Genomic DNA, 14,414 nt, shown 5'->3' with positions numbered 1-14,414 from the left:
ATTAATAAACTTTGTTCTCTATATGTTTGCCTTTTCTTGTCTTTTTATATAAGCAAGGTCATACAATATTTGTCCTTTTGTGATTGACTTATTCCACTTGGCATAATGTCTTACAGCTCCATCCATACTGTAGCATATATCAAGACTTCATTTCATGTGGTAGTTCTGGAAACTCTGATGGCATAGCGGTTAAAAGCTACGACTCCTAACCAAAAGGCTGGCAGTTTGAATTCACCAGGCATTCCCTGGAAACCCTATGGGGCAGTTCTCTGTCCAATAGGGTCGCTATGAGTCCGATCGACTTGACAGCAACCGGTTTGGTTTTTTAGGGTTTTTTTTTTTTTTGCTATGCCAGTTCTATTTTTAGATTTTTGAAGAACCATATACTGTTTTCCACAATGGCTGTACCATTCTGCACTCCCACCAGCAATGGATAAGGGTTCCAATTTCCCCAAATGCTTGCCAACATTTGTTATTTTCCTTTTTTTTTTTTTTAAATCTTAGCCATCCTAGTGGGAGTGAAGTGGTATCTCACTGTGGCTTTGTTTTGCATTTCTCTCTGATGGCTAATGATGCTGAGCATCTTTTCATGTATTTGGTGGCCATTCGAATGTCCTCTTTGGTGAAATGTCTATTCAAATCCTTTGCCCATTTTATGATTGGGGTATTTGTCTTTTTGTTGCTAAGTTGTCGAAGTATTGCTCTATTTTGAAAAGACTTGATAGTTGAATTTTTACATGAGTGAAAGACGGGTTGTGTGCTCATGAAAGAATATCTAACCTTTTCTCTCAAGACAACTGGTCTCATATGACCCCTGCTTAGACTAGCCAGAAAGGGTTTTATGCCTGGTGATTGTCCAGAGCAAATCAGCAGAGTATGGGTCCTGGGCACACGGGAGATGTTTGCTGAATAATCTGTAGGCAAGCCAATTCTGCATCAGGTTCAAGAAGATGACCCTAGATGGCTTACCATTCAATGAACTATAGTATGCCAGAGTCAGATGGGGCTTAGAGATTCTAGGGCTAATGTTCTGGGGAACCAGGGAACCCACAGTCTCACTATTCATATTGTCCCCCCTCCCCAACCTTGTGCAAACATAGCGCTCATACTACAGGTTCCTGCTCAAAGGGTATTTGTTCAAAATGACTAAACCTTTTAGAGTTGCCTTGAATGGGGCCAGTAATCTTGAAGAAATGGCTAAACTAAATCTCAAAACTATATTTAAAAACTCATGAATGGGGTAAGCTAGTACAAGGGAACACATTCGGTTGTGCCACCTGGACAATCTCTGTTAGCTACAACTTGAAGCTATTGCCAGTCTTTTATAAGCAATCTCTAATTTTTAAAAACAACTCCAAAAGGTTTAATGACGGACAGGAATGTAAAACAGATATAAGAGCAACCTCATCCCTAATCTACTTGCATCAGGGAAGACAACAAATACTTTACCACAGCTCTGCAATCAGCTAGCCTAAAAAAAAGAAAAAAAAACTAAATGAACAAATGACTTTTTTTTTTTTTTTAGGGGATCTGTCATTTATCTTGTTCCTTGCCTCTATGTTAACTTAGAATCTTAAAACTCTAAATGCAGATTCAGCCAGCTCCATTTAAGATGGCCTGAGTTACACGTGTTAGCTTTTAGAAAACTTCAGTGCATGGGGAAGAGCCTACTAGATTTGGACCCACTTACAAACAAATAGACTTTGATTTTTTCCGTAAACCATTTCTGGTTTGATCACAAAAAGCTAAAGGCTTCCTAAATGGCCCTTTTCTAGATGCTTAGTCCCGACAGAGGGGACTGGTCCTGTACAATGTACTCAGAGGCTGGTCACAGTTTAGTGCTTTCTGGAGTCAGCAAGAATGGTAAGGATGCTGTGTGTCCATAGGCCACTCCCTAGACATAGCATCTAGCACAGCACGGATATAACTAGGTAGGTAACCCGTCTTTACTGCAAGTGGCAGTTTGGGGGGACCTGACCTTTTTAATCCACAACAGTTAACACTGGGTTATTGGTCAAAAATTGGTGAATTATTCAGCAATTCTTGCAGCCTTTCTATTTTGCAATACACAGCTGTTAGTCTATAAAACAAATTCAAGTATGAATGAACACAATGGGAATCACATTTTACCAAAAAGTAGTCTTACAAGCAGTCATAAGAAGAAAACTGAACAATCTACATAAAAAAGGGATAAAAGCCTGACTTTTACTGTCATTTTGAAATAAACATAGCTGTAGGAGAAAGGATACTTCTGATTTTTTGTGAGATGATTTTTAAAAGTTATAGAGATTTGCAAGTCACAAAAACACAACACAAAAGCAGAAACAGCCATATACTGTACCTTTACTTCAGCAAATGGTGGGCTGTTTGACAGGCTCTGGATCATACTCACTCTCTGCTGTTTGACAGGCTCCGGATATACTCACTCTCTGCTGTTTGACAGGCTCTGGGTCATACTCACTCTCTGCTGTTTGACAGGCTCTGGGTCATACTCACTGTCTGCTGTTTGACAGGCTCTGGGTCATACTCACTGTCTGCTGTTTGACAGGCTCTGGATCATACTCACTCTCTCTTTGTTTTTTTTTCCTCAATGCAAAGTTACTTAAGAGCTGGCTTTTCACATGGCTTTGCAGCAAGTTTAACTTTTAATGAACAGGTTCTTGTTAAGTTTTTCCTAGCATATTTACTCAATCTCATACTTGGAAACTACAAGTCATTTGGATAACCAAAATGTATGGGATTTTATTCTAATATCATATCCAAAGGGGAGAGCTGGAACGGTCTCAGTGGCATACTGCTAGCGAGCTGCTGCCAACCTTGACTCATGATGGCACCGACATCCTATAAAAGTGGACTTAAATCTCAGCTTGCACAATGCTAACAGAATACCATCTACACAGTCAAAATAGACAGAACTCCATTTCTGACTTTGTATCAATGCCAATAAGCTTAGCAGTCATACAACGAAAACATGTAGACAGAAAAGAACTTTCTCTACTCTGTGTTACATAAAATTCAAGTGACATTCAAGAAATAAAATGCAATGTAGTGTCTATGGCTGATCCATGGTGGAGCTTTTGAGAAACACATCCTGGGTTTGAAGTCTTTATGGGCCAGAAACTATCCCATAACTCCCCGATGTGATCAAGTGGGAGAAATATGGATCACTGCTTACAAGGGGAAGGCAAGTGGATGGGTCAGCATAAGCACACTGCTAGCCCTACAAACATGGCCCAACTACATCCCCAATAAGCGGGCTGGTTAATGGAAGCATCTTCATGTAAGACAAGTTTTTGTCTCCTTACCTGTAATTATTCGCAGGATTCTTTTTCACTTCTGTAAGAAAGGCTATCTTAACAGCAGTTTGGCATATCCAACTCACTTTACCGACACGAAGGAAGGTGAGTGACAATGCAACAGTGGATTATAATTCAAGGATGGGGGTATATTAAACTTTGAAATGGCATAGATGTTGTGGGATTCTGGAGGTATCCAATTTGTATTCGTAACCACATTTAAGTAAAATTAACATGTAAATAATTAGCAATCTCTTGAGCTCAGAGTACAGTGAGATAAAAGGAAAAAAAAAAAATTTACCCCAAAACTTAAAAACTGCTAAAAATCCACAAAAGAGATAACCCTTGCAGTGAAGACTTTGAATGTGGCTTCTGGCTAACCCAGTTGATAATAACAAATACAAAAAATCCTTTAGCAATAAGATGAAGTTTTTTTAAGGCTGTAGACAAAGCCTTCAGCCAATGGTCTGTTCTCTTTGTCCTTTCAAATTCTACATTGACCAATATTGAACAAACCCTCACCTGGGACTTCAGGAGAGAATCTTGCAGAGTGTCGAGACACAAAAAGTTTCAGTTCTTGGTCCAAGTTGCACTCGATCAGGTTTGTGTCCCATGATCGGATTCCTAGGGAAGGAAAGCAAGACAGTTACAAGCTTCCAGCTAGTCATTTCAGGGTAGTTTGGAAAACCTCACTGTAACATTTCTCAGGCTTGAGGGGAGGATGTGGAAACTCCTTTTCTGAAGAGCTGAGTGACCAGCAGGGATGCCCACAAAATGGGAGGGCTGGAGGGGTCTCTCTGCCAGGCCACAAGGGAGAGATAACTAGCAGTGCGGACTGAACTTCTGCCCCTCCTAAAAATGTAAATGCAGCTTTTCTGGAAGGGCAAAAGAAAACAGTTATTAGGAAAATGACAGACTCCACTCCAGGGCGGAAGTAGGAAGGGCAGAAAGATGGTGTGTTCTTGAGCCGCTTAAGAGGCCACCAGAACATCTCTGGCTTTCCCATGGCCCACTTGTAGGTAGTAAGAAAATGTAGAATGGGGGTAGAGAAGATCTGCGGACTGGCATTACGCCCTTTGTTTTTAAAATGATGTTCTTGCACTGTGCAGATGTATTCTGTGAGCACATATAGTTTCTTTTCTTTACCCATTCCATTTTTGACCTTGGTTTCTAAATCCCTAGTTATCAATCCAAAATTTGTGTGATCTTTGATTAGAAGGCTGGATTTCAGTCTTCGAGACTTGGCCTACCCATCCTCCCAAGCATTATTTTACCTGACTGGCTTGGCAGGCAGCTCTTTCATTCACAATTGTTAGTTGTATTGAGTTATCTTACCAAAGGCAAAGAAATGTAGCAATTTTTTTTACTTTATAAAACTATGGAGCTGGAGGCCACGAACGGTCTATTCGCACAGAAGTTCAGGGTTACTTTCTCAAGTCCGGAACTTGGGGTGAGAGGAATGCCAGGGCGAGAATGAAGGCAGTTTCCTGTGCTGATGCTCGATCTCCCTGGTCACTTCCTTCCTTTCCCTCTGCCCTCCTCTCTCTTGCCCTCCCAGATAGAATGGCTCAGAGGTAAACCCAAAGGACATCAGAGAAGGGAGATCTGGGGAGTAAGTGAGGAAAAATGGGGAACCACAGAACTCTGGGGTATGTCTGTTTGCTAAAGAGAAGCCAATATGTAGTATTCATGACTGTACCTTATATAGAGAGAGCATCCTCAGTTGCCAAGAGCAAATCTCTGAGCAACTAGCATGTATTGCATACCTACTAAGGGCAGGGGCTTGAACCTCTAGGTGTAACGCAGCAGGTGTACTCTCTCTAAATAAGCATCTGGACAAGTAATAATTTTTATTGATCATTAATTAGTCAGGTATACAGACTTGACCATTAGGTATATAGAAATGGCAGTGTATTATTTAAACACACCTTAATTCCTTAATATGATCTGTTTTTACTCCCATTTATATCTTGTGCAGTTTTCCCATCTTGCAAAGAATCAAGATTGCCTATATATAAATATTACCTCCGAAAATTCTGGAAACTCAGTTCACTGCACATCTAAAATACCTTTTCAGATTACACATGAAAGACCTTTTTGACCATGAGGAATATTGTCAAATGGACATACGTCTACTAAATAGAGGCAAAAATATCTCCTGTGATAAATGGGGAGAATTCAGGTATGCAAGAGTTAACATTCCTAAAGAGGGGCTAAATTATTACAAGAATTTTATGGGTCTCCCCGGAACCATTAACAGCCTCAGTTTGCATTTGCACTAATGGAGTATTTAAATTTTAACAAGAAAGGCTTGTTGAGATTTGCGTATCTTTTTAGTCCAGAAATGATAAATGGGTTCTTTTTGTTTCATGGAAAGCTTGACAGGTTGAGAGGTCTGAATTCATTAGAATATTTTACCTCAGCATATACACTACATACTCATCTAGTGTGAAAAATCATTGAGTTCCTGTCTGAGCTGCTTAATTGGTATTGTTGACTGCATTCTCTGCGCTCCAGGTCTGAGCTCTACTTTGTCTTCTGGCTTGTCAACCTGGGTCAATAAGTTAATAATGAAACATGTATTTAAATTAAATTCATACAATTTTCTGCCTTTGTTCCAACTAATGTCCAAATTGCTACATTTATTTGAATGACTTCATTGGGGTTATAGGTAGACTTGCTCTTACGTTGTCATTCACCATTTTTTCCTTGGCTTCAATTTACTTACCATGACACATGCAATTAAATGTTTCCTTTATATTTTATAAACGTCTGGCTTTATGATTTATAATTTAGCGATGGAGAAAGCACCAAACAATAGAAAAACTATTTTAGTAAGTTTTAAATTTTACTAGTAAACAGATGATAAAAACTAAGATTTCTCATTTTTGTACTCCCAATGAAATTAAAAAATTTAGCTTAGCGTCTCTTTTTAGGTGAACAGTTTCCAGCCAAATTATTTCTTAACAATGCATAATCACTACTAAAAAATCACTACTACCACTTATAAAATAAAGGTTACAATGGGTTCACTAGTTATTTTAGTTGGAAAGAGAAATTTTGGCAACAGGCCACTTTCTCTACCGATTTTAAAAATAAAATACTTTATACTTGGTACTTTCTACTGGATAATATTTCTAGAGGGAAGTGGTATTTTGCAATGAAAGTTCATATTGCATTTAATAGGTGTATCTCCCCTTTGTGACTAAGTCAGCTAAGAGTGGGCCCTCTAGAGCTCATAGAATGGGAAAATATCTCTTTGGCTCTTCCAGATTCTCTCTTTTTTCATCATTGGCGAGGATACTGGGGTGTTGGTAAAGAGGTTCTGATGAAGCCTTGCAGAAGCAAGTTATCTGGTCTCTGATGCAGGGTGAGAAAACCAGGACAAATCCCGCATCCTTCTTCTGACTATGCCCCCAATATACCTCAGATCAAGCTCTTCCCTGAGCCTTAGCTTCTCCAGGGCTCTATGAAGACTGTGCCTCTTGCTGGCTTATCCGGGTGGGATAAGGCGAACCTCGACTTTTTAAACACCTGGGCTCAGAGGGCATCTGTCAGCCCTAGGAACTCAGCAGTGTGACTAGGCATCCTAAGAAGCTCACAGCCTGCTTTGCAGCAACCACCCAGCCAGGAGGTGAGGGACATTACTGCGTCTGTTTTTCTGGAGCCTATTCTTGCCTGGCCTTATTGGCCAGGAGGTAACAAAGGAACTTTTCTTCTCTGACCCCAGGTAGTAAGAGTCCACAAAGGGTAGGCTAACATGCATATGAAGTTTACAGATGGACAAAGGAGAAAAGATCATGTGTGGAAGGGTGGGGGGTCACCACAGGACAAGTCAGGGTGAAAAATGAGAAAGAACCAGATAGCCTATGGTATACAGACTATAGCTCTCCTACTTTACCAATTATGCAAGCATCCTGCAGTATTGTTTAATGAAACCTACATCAAAAAAAAAAAAAGCACCTTCCATTTAAATGGCTAATATCTATATTACTAAAAGAGGCAGTAGATTTCAGAAAGCAGAATGAAATGGCCATGTGTTAAAGGTTGAAATGGCACATGGGCTCTATTTGACAGCTATCTGGGCCTTACCCATTGTATACCCACTGCCATCGAGTCAATTCTGACTCATAGCAACCCTACAGGACAGAGTAGAACTGCCCCATAGAATTTCCAAGGAGCAGCTGGTGGATTCGAACTGCCAACCTTTTGGCTTGCAGCTGTAGCTTGCCATAGCTTTTAACTACTGCACCAACCAGGCTCCTATTTGGGCCTTAGACAAGTTCATTTTCTTCTATGGGCTGCAGGTGCTCTCTCTGAGAAATAGTTTTTAAGTATTTTTGCAAATATCTAAATCACTAAGCTATAATCATAAGATTCTATTTGTAAAATTATGCTTTAAAAGCTTACTGAAATCAGATTAGAGACATAAACCAAACAAACAGAATTAAAACAAATGATATGCTAAGTTCAGGCAGCCTTTATTTTCAGGGAAAAGATTTCTTATTCTTTCCCTTGACCTAACCACCTAACCTGGTGATCCTCAATCCAATTTCCTTTTTTTTTTTTTTCCTTTTTTAGCCAACAACTTGATGTTCATAATGTGCATGCTATGTGTAAAGCAGACAATATCTTATATATTGAGCTCATAATTTCAAAGCATTGAAGCATTGATAACAAATAATTTGGGTCTCGGATAACAGCTCACAATAGAAGCAAATAAAAGAAGTGATTTACAATAATTTATTTATTGACCTAAAAGTTGGAACTTGTTGAAAAAATAAGCCCTTAAAAAAGATTAAAAATGAATTACCAATTTATTGACCTTAAATTTTGGAACTGGCTTGTATTTCAACACGGGTTACAGAACCCTTAACAGACAAAACCAATTAAGCAGTGCAAGCAAAAATTCATCTGCCTTTTGACTTTGAAAAATATAAAGATGAGTATCATAAATGTAACACTCTCCCAACATTTTATTTAACTCCCACCATGTATGGGTTTTTTGTTTTTGTTTTTTCCTATTAAAACAAAATGACAAAAAACTAAACCCCAAACCCTTCCTGGGTTCTTAATTGTATTACTATCTCAGACAGAAGACAGTCAGTAAATGATCTGGGTTGCAATGTAATCAGCTAAACTTATATCAATCCAGAGCAAGAGATGTTACACATCTCTCTCTCTTATGTACAAATTCTGCTGATTCCCAATGTTCACCATTAACTGGAAACATCAAATTGACACTTAGTATTTCTTATATGTTTTAATTCCTCTGAAAAAATAAAATGAAAACTCCTTTCACAGGGCTCTAGAATTCAGTTTGCGAGCATGGCTGTATGCAGTCTACGTATTAAAATAAACGAGAGGAGTAGGGGCTCTGCTAAAACTGAGGAAGGCTGTGAAATCCCTGTTGTGGGCTAATAAGGGAGAGGGCGGGGCATGGAGCCAGTGGTAGAGACAATGGTTTGGCATAAGGTCTTCCACAACTAAACAAAGCTAGACCAGTCCAAGGAAAGATGATTGTTGCAAACTCTGGGGAAGATACAGCCAGGCCCCACATTATGCTTTTTGAATATATTTGAAGAGACTAGAGCAATCATCTCTCTTCCTTGGTTTCAAGAAGCATTTACTAAACATCCAATTCAGGATGTTTTCAGGCCTGTTGATTTACTGCATTACCACCATCTCCCTACAGATTTACAGGTTATTTTCTAGGTCTTCCCAGAGACCCCTCAATAATCAGATGGCAAGAACCCAAGTCACCGGGGTCTCTAAACCCACAGAGCCTCAGTTAGAGGGGAGGGGAAATAGGATAAAAAGTAACAGATGATGAACTGCTTTCTCAGCCTGTGACTAAGGTTCAGAGCCAAACCCCCTGGAGCAGATCCATCTTGCTTCACACAACATGACCCAGTGTCACCAGCAACAACAGCAGCGCCACCAGAGTGACTTCTGGAGGAGGCCCAGCTGGGACCTGAAGGCTGAGGCAGCATGTCATCCACAGGGGAACAGAGTCAACCTGCCCTGTTGCTAAGTCATCTCAGATCATCTGAAAAGCTACTGGAGCAGTATCTTCACTTAGCATTGGAAGATGCTGCTGCAGGAGCTGAAGCCAAGACCCCAAGACCCAGGAGAGCAATCTCCAGAGGAAAGGCAGCATCTGTTACTCTGAATAAGGAAACAGCTCTGTTCACTCACTTGGTTGATTTTTAATGGGATCAATAAAACCATTTCAGAGTTCTGTGCAAAAACCTGAGCAAATAAGGGAATTAAAAAATCAGGAAGGCATGATGACTGGAAAGGGAACCTGAGGTGGGCTTCTGGGATCCCAGCAATGTCTGTTTCTTGATCTGGATAACACAGGTGTGTTTGTATTGTGAAAATTCATTGAGCTGCTCATCTATGATCTGTGCCCTTTCCTCTACATAAAATACTTCAATACACTTTTTTTTTTTTTTAATAAGAATTAGGAAGGTAAGTTCTGAATCTTATCACTCAGTGAAGCAGGCTGAATAAACCCCCTGAGGATTCCCGCTCTGAAAGGATGATCAGCAAGTAACAAAGCAGGAAGATAATTAGATCGAAGGTGACTGCTAACCCATCTCCCTGCATGGGGTGCTGCCCACAAGTGGATGACTGTACAAAGGCAAGCTCTGAAAATTGCTGTATTTGAAATTTCTCTCTGATGTTAGCCTGCCTTGCACTACCATCAGTGCCAGGGCCAGAAAACAAGCGATGCTGCAGTACTGGTCCTTCTGTCACTTGTGAATGGTGTGACCTTGAGCCAGTCTCCTATCCTTCCCGCCTCTCTGGACGCTCTAAAATGGGGGGTGATGATCCCTCTCCTGGCACCACACTGAGTGGTTATGAAGATTTTATAGATAGAAAAACATCTTCTGATGTATTATTGTTTCCCTGGCAATGGTGCAAATGATATTTTTTAAAATCCTAAGTAATTGATTCCTACAGTAACCACACCCAAAGTCAGTACGTGTGAAATTTTTCAAGGAGGAAAATGTGCAATATACCAAATTAAAACAGTTCTGATTAAAGGCCTGTGGTTTGAAAATGAAGGGTTGCTGAGATGCTCAAATAAAGCATTTCACTAGAGAAATCTCTCTACTCTTGAATTTTTTTTTTCCGAATAAAATAACACGACTGCTTTCTGCTCACTTTTTTTTTTTTTTAGCTGAAAAGGAAAATCAGTGCTTCAAAGTTAAACAAAAGAACCAGGTCCTTAACTCCAGTCCCCACCCTGCAGCCTTTTGTTCTAGTAACTAGTGGCCGTTTCCAAATGCAGAGGCAGATGACAAGCGTTTATTTTTTCAACTAAAACAAGCATTTTCTTTCGTCTTTTATTATTGGGGGTGGGGAGAGCAGGGGGCGAGGGCTGCGTGAACGCCCTTTGTCCGCCTCGGGCTGCCGTAGAGACCGCAGTGCGGACTGCACCACGCCCACCAGCCGGTGTCTCGGGTAGAAACGCTTCAGCACCACCCCAAGAGAATAGAGCACCGGCTGGGGCTGCGGAGGGACCCGGCGACGCCTGCCAGGGGCGAGGGGAGGACCGGGACGGAGAAGGGAGCGGTGGGGGTAAAGGGAAAGGCAGAAACGAGACCTGTCCACCCGGGGGCTCGGAGCGCAACAAAGCCGGGCTGAGGGAGCAGTGGGGGCGCGCAGCCCTGGCAAAAGCCCGAGGCCCGGCTAGAGCGCACGCCCAGCCAGCCGCGCCCGATGGGCGCCGCAGTGCAGGGGGCAGGTGCGGCGGGCGGGTGAAGAGCACTGCGGCAGCCTGGGTGGGGCTGGGGAACCGGTCGGTCCACGCGCCCCAGGCTGTGCCCGCTGGACCCCCTCAGCCCCGCCCAGGACTCCCGGGGAACCGCTATTCGGCCTCTGCAGAGCGCGCTCCTCGTGCGGGCAATCGGCGAGGAGCTGGCGCTACCCGCCGACCCCCTCCCCTCCAGCCGTCCCTCCTGAGGCTGGGACTTCTAAAAGAAGCCCCACCCCGCAACTTGGGGTCCCATTGTCCTTTCTGAAAGCTGCAACTAAGGACCCAGGGGCCGTAGCAAGGCGGGCTCTCTCTGGGAACGGAGCGCAGGCGGTTCTCCATCCCTGCATCCCGGGCGGGGGGGGGGTGGGGAGCGGTGGGGGCGGGCGTGGCCCTAGCACTAGCCTAGTCATTCCCAGGAAAGAACGAATCTTGCGGTTTTTAAGCCAGAAAAGGCATTTTTCGGGGGCTAAGGTGGCCGTGGGTGAGGACTATTCCCACACGGGCCTTGGCACATGGTGTTTCAACCCAGGGCCTGCCGGCGAGGGGACCCCCAGCCATTTGAAGGGAGAGAGAGAGGGAGGCTGAAAGGGAGTGGTTGCATCAGGTTCTCCCCCACCCCTCTTTGGCCCCTTGCGATTGCACCTTTATTGTGGCCTCCGCTCCTCTGACACCTGCCTTTCATTTAGCGGGAGAGGCGGTGGTCAGCTCCGTGACAGATTCCCTCAAGGTTATCAGGCATTTACTCTCTCAGGGTCTCAAATGTAATAATTCGGATTATTCTCCGAAAGTAACCCAGAAAAGACTCTGGACGCAGTGCGGGAGGTGGCAGGGAGCGGCAGGGGTGTGGGGAGCGTCGGGGGAGGAGGGTGGCCATGGTGCCCTGGGTGGGGTCGCGTTTGCGCGTCTCCTTGCGCTGGTCTCCTGGGGACCTGGGGACGCGGGGACGCTTACCGAGCTCGATGTTGCCGATGGCGCGCCGCAGGTGCTCCTCGGTCACGATCTCGCCGACGACCACCAGCAGGTAAAACTTGCTGTCAAGGAAGCGGTGTGACAGGCTGGGTGAGGTGGACACCGCCGGGTTGGCGATGCTGCCGGACGGCTCGGGTTCGGTGGCTTCCACCACCACGGTCGCCATCCTGCCGGCCTGCTGTGCCTCGGCGATGTGTCTCGCTCCGGCTGCTCCTCTTCTCTGCCGCAGGAGAAAGGATTATCAAGGAGGGTGCTGCCTCCGCTCCGCCCCCTGCGTCCCCCCTCCTCCTGGCGCTGCGTGCCACCTCCCCCTCTCCTAGCTGGCGCTGAGCGCGCCGCGGAGAGGAGTGGGGAGTGAGAGAGGGCGGGGAGGCGGTGCCGCTTCTACATAGAGACTCGTCAGGGAGCCCAGGAGGAGGAGGAAGAGGAGGAGGAAAGGACCACCCGGCACATCCTCACGCGTTGGCTGCCTCAGCTCTTCCAGCCGTTGGCCCGGGGCTGATGTCATCTGCAGCAAATCATCTCGCCCGCGGCCCGGAAGCTGGAGGGACGAGGTGTTTGGACAATGGTCTGGGCAGGGCCGAGAGCCGGGGACGGGGGAACCGTAACGGCTCTCGCTGCAGCCGTCAAGGGGGAAAACACTTGTAGTCCACACATGCACACCCACTGCCGGCTCTGAACCCCCACCCTGCTTGTGCAGGAGACTAGAATGGGCTTCCGTTTTCAGAATGAAGTGTTTCCCTTGTCTGAGGTGCACAAGTCAGGCCATTGCCTTGCACCCCATCTGCAGTGAGGCCAGGTTCTCAGGAGCCTTAATAGCTACAGTAGATTTGATGCTCAGGGTACCCTGCCCAGGAAGACGGAACCTGTCTTTTCTTTGACCTTGTGGGTTTAGGAAGACATTTACCAATAGCAATATTTACCGTCTTCACTTAGTACATCAAACGTGCAAAACCTTAACCTGCTATTGTTCAGGCTTTGGATCCTACTCAGAAGGCCCAGGGGTGAAAAATACTGACTTAGTGGTGCTCATGGGAAATGAGAGCAATACAGATGCATTATCTTAGACACAGATTTCTTAATAACATGCTGAATGGATAGTATCAGGCATAACAAAGAATAGAAGATACTGTCTCTACCCAGCAGGATTACAATGATTATAATGTACTTTTCAGTTCCTTGGGGAGCACACAGGCAAAATTATTTGACAATGATGTCTTAAAATATATGTAGCATTGGGGATTTTTTAGTGTCTTTGTCTAGAAAAATTCATAAACGTGTTGCATTTTTTTTTTCCTAAGGACACCCTTCTACAACCATTTCTCACAGACTTACTGAATACAGCTTCTGTCTGAGGAAGGGCGGTGGAAATGGAACAAAGTGTGCAAATACGGTACCATTGTAAAAGACTGGGGGGTTGAATGTTTAGGGAAGAGGAATGGATGGAAATTAGAGTAGTTCATATACCTTTAACACCAGGATGCATTTTTTTTAAAATCACCTGGATAATTCCAAGATTGCCAAAAAAAAAAAAAAAAAGAAAACCCACTTTGTCTTCAGTGTTAAGCACCATAACTTGTAGTCTTTGCTCTTAGCTTTTTCCTGAAATCCTGATGTGCTAGACCTGGTGGGCAGCCATCCTACATGCCAATCTGATCAAAGGGAAATAATGATACTGTCTGGACTGTAGCATTTGGGGGCTGTGGCAAACTTACTGGAGAGCTGAATTCACCAGTGAACAATGACTAAGAGTTTCCCAGCGAGATGGTAACAGATCGTGTCTTGGTCAAGAGAAGACATTTAATTGTTGTTATAGAGGTGAGGCTAGCACCAAAGGTCAGAATGGGGGAGGGGAGGACTATGGTGAGGTGCACTGTTTTCCAAAGGTCAGCCATTGGAGCCCAGCCTCATCTAGCAATTTCTTTCCAGACTATGAACTGCCATTGCTTTTATTCTTGAGATAGTTTTCTTTAAACAACTCATTCATTAATTTACTTCAATTTATTTTTTAACTGAAATTTTATGTTGCTTTGTAAATGGAAGAAGTACAGCCAGAATGCTCCTTAGAAGCAAGGATGGTAAGACTTTGTCTCAGGTACTTTGGACGTGTTATTAGGAAGGACCAGTCCCTGGAAAAGGACATCATGTTTGGTAAAGAGCAAAAGAGAGGAAGACCCTCAGCAAGATGGACTGACACAGTGGCTACAACAATGGGCACAAGCATAACAACAATTGTGAGGATGGTGTAGGACTGGGCAGTATTTTGTTCTGTCGTACATAGGATTGCTATAAGTTGGAACTGACTTGATGGCACCTAACAACAACAACATATAAATGGAAACACCAATATCACATAAATAGGAGGTATCCATATTATAAAC

The 14,414-nt window shown here is 43.7% G+C and overlaps 1 protein-coding gene across 1 annotated transcript in view; it reads right to left on the bottom strand.

The window, feature by feature from the left end:
* The window catches only part of MAP1B (microtubule associated protein 1B), a 103,880-nt gene extending 91,639 nt beyond the window's left edge, over window positions 1-12,241 (bottom strand). Inside the window, exons 1-2 of the mRNA XM_003408093.4 lie at window positions 12,016-12,241; window positions 3,819-3,920 (exon numbers count right to left, since the gene is read on the bottom strand). Coding sequence (XP_003408141.1) covers window positions 3,819-3,920; window positions 12,016-12,199 — 286 coding nt within the window. The 5' untranslated portion in view covers window positions 12,200-12,241. The remainder of the gene's footprint in view (window positions 1-3,818; window positions 3,921-12,015) is intronic.
* Between the last annotated feature and the right edge of the window lie 2,173 nt (window positions 12,242-14,414).

The sequence above is a fragment of the Loxodonta africana genome, chromosome 2 (assembly GCF_030014295.1).
Source record: "Loxodonta africana isolate mLoxAfr1 chromosome 2, mLoxAfr1.hap2, whole genome shotgun sequence".
NCBI classification, from domain to species: domain Eukaryota; kingdom Metazoa; phylum Chordata; class Mammalia; order Proboscidea; family Elephantidae; genus Loxodonta; species Loxodonta africana.
The sequence above is the reverse complement of the archived record's forward strand: the minus strand, read 5'-3'. Positions and strand labels throughout refer to the sequence as shown.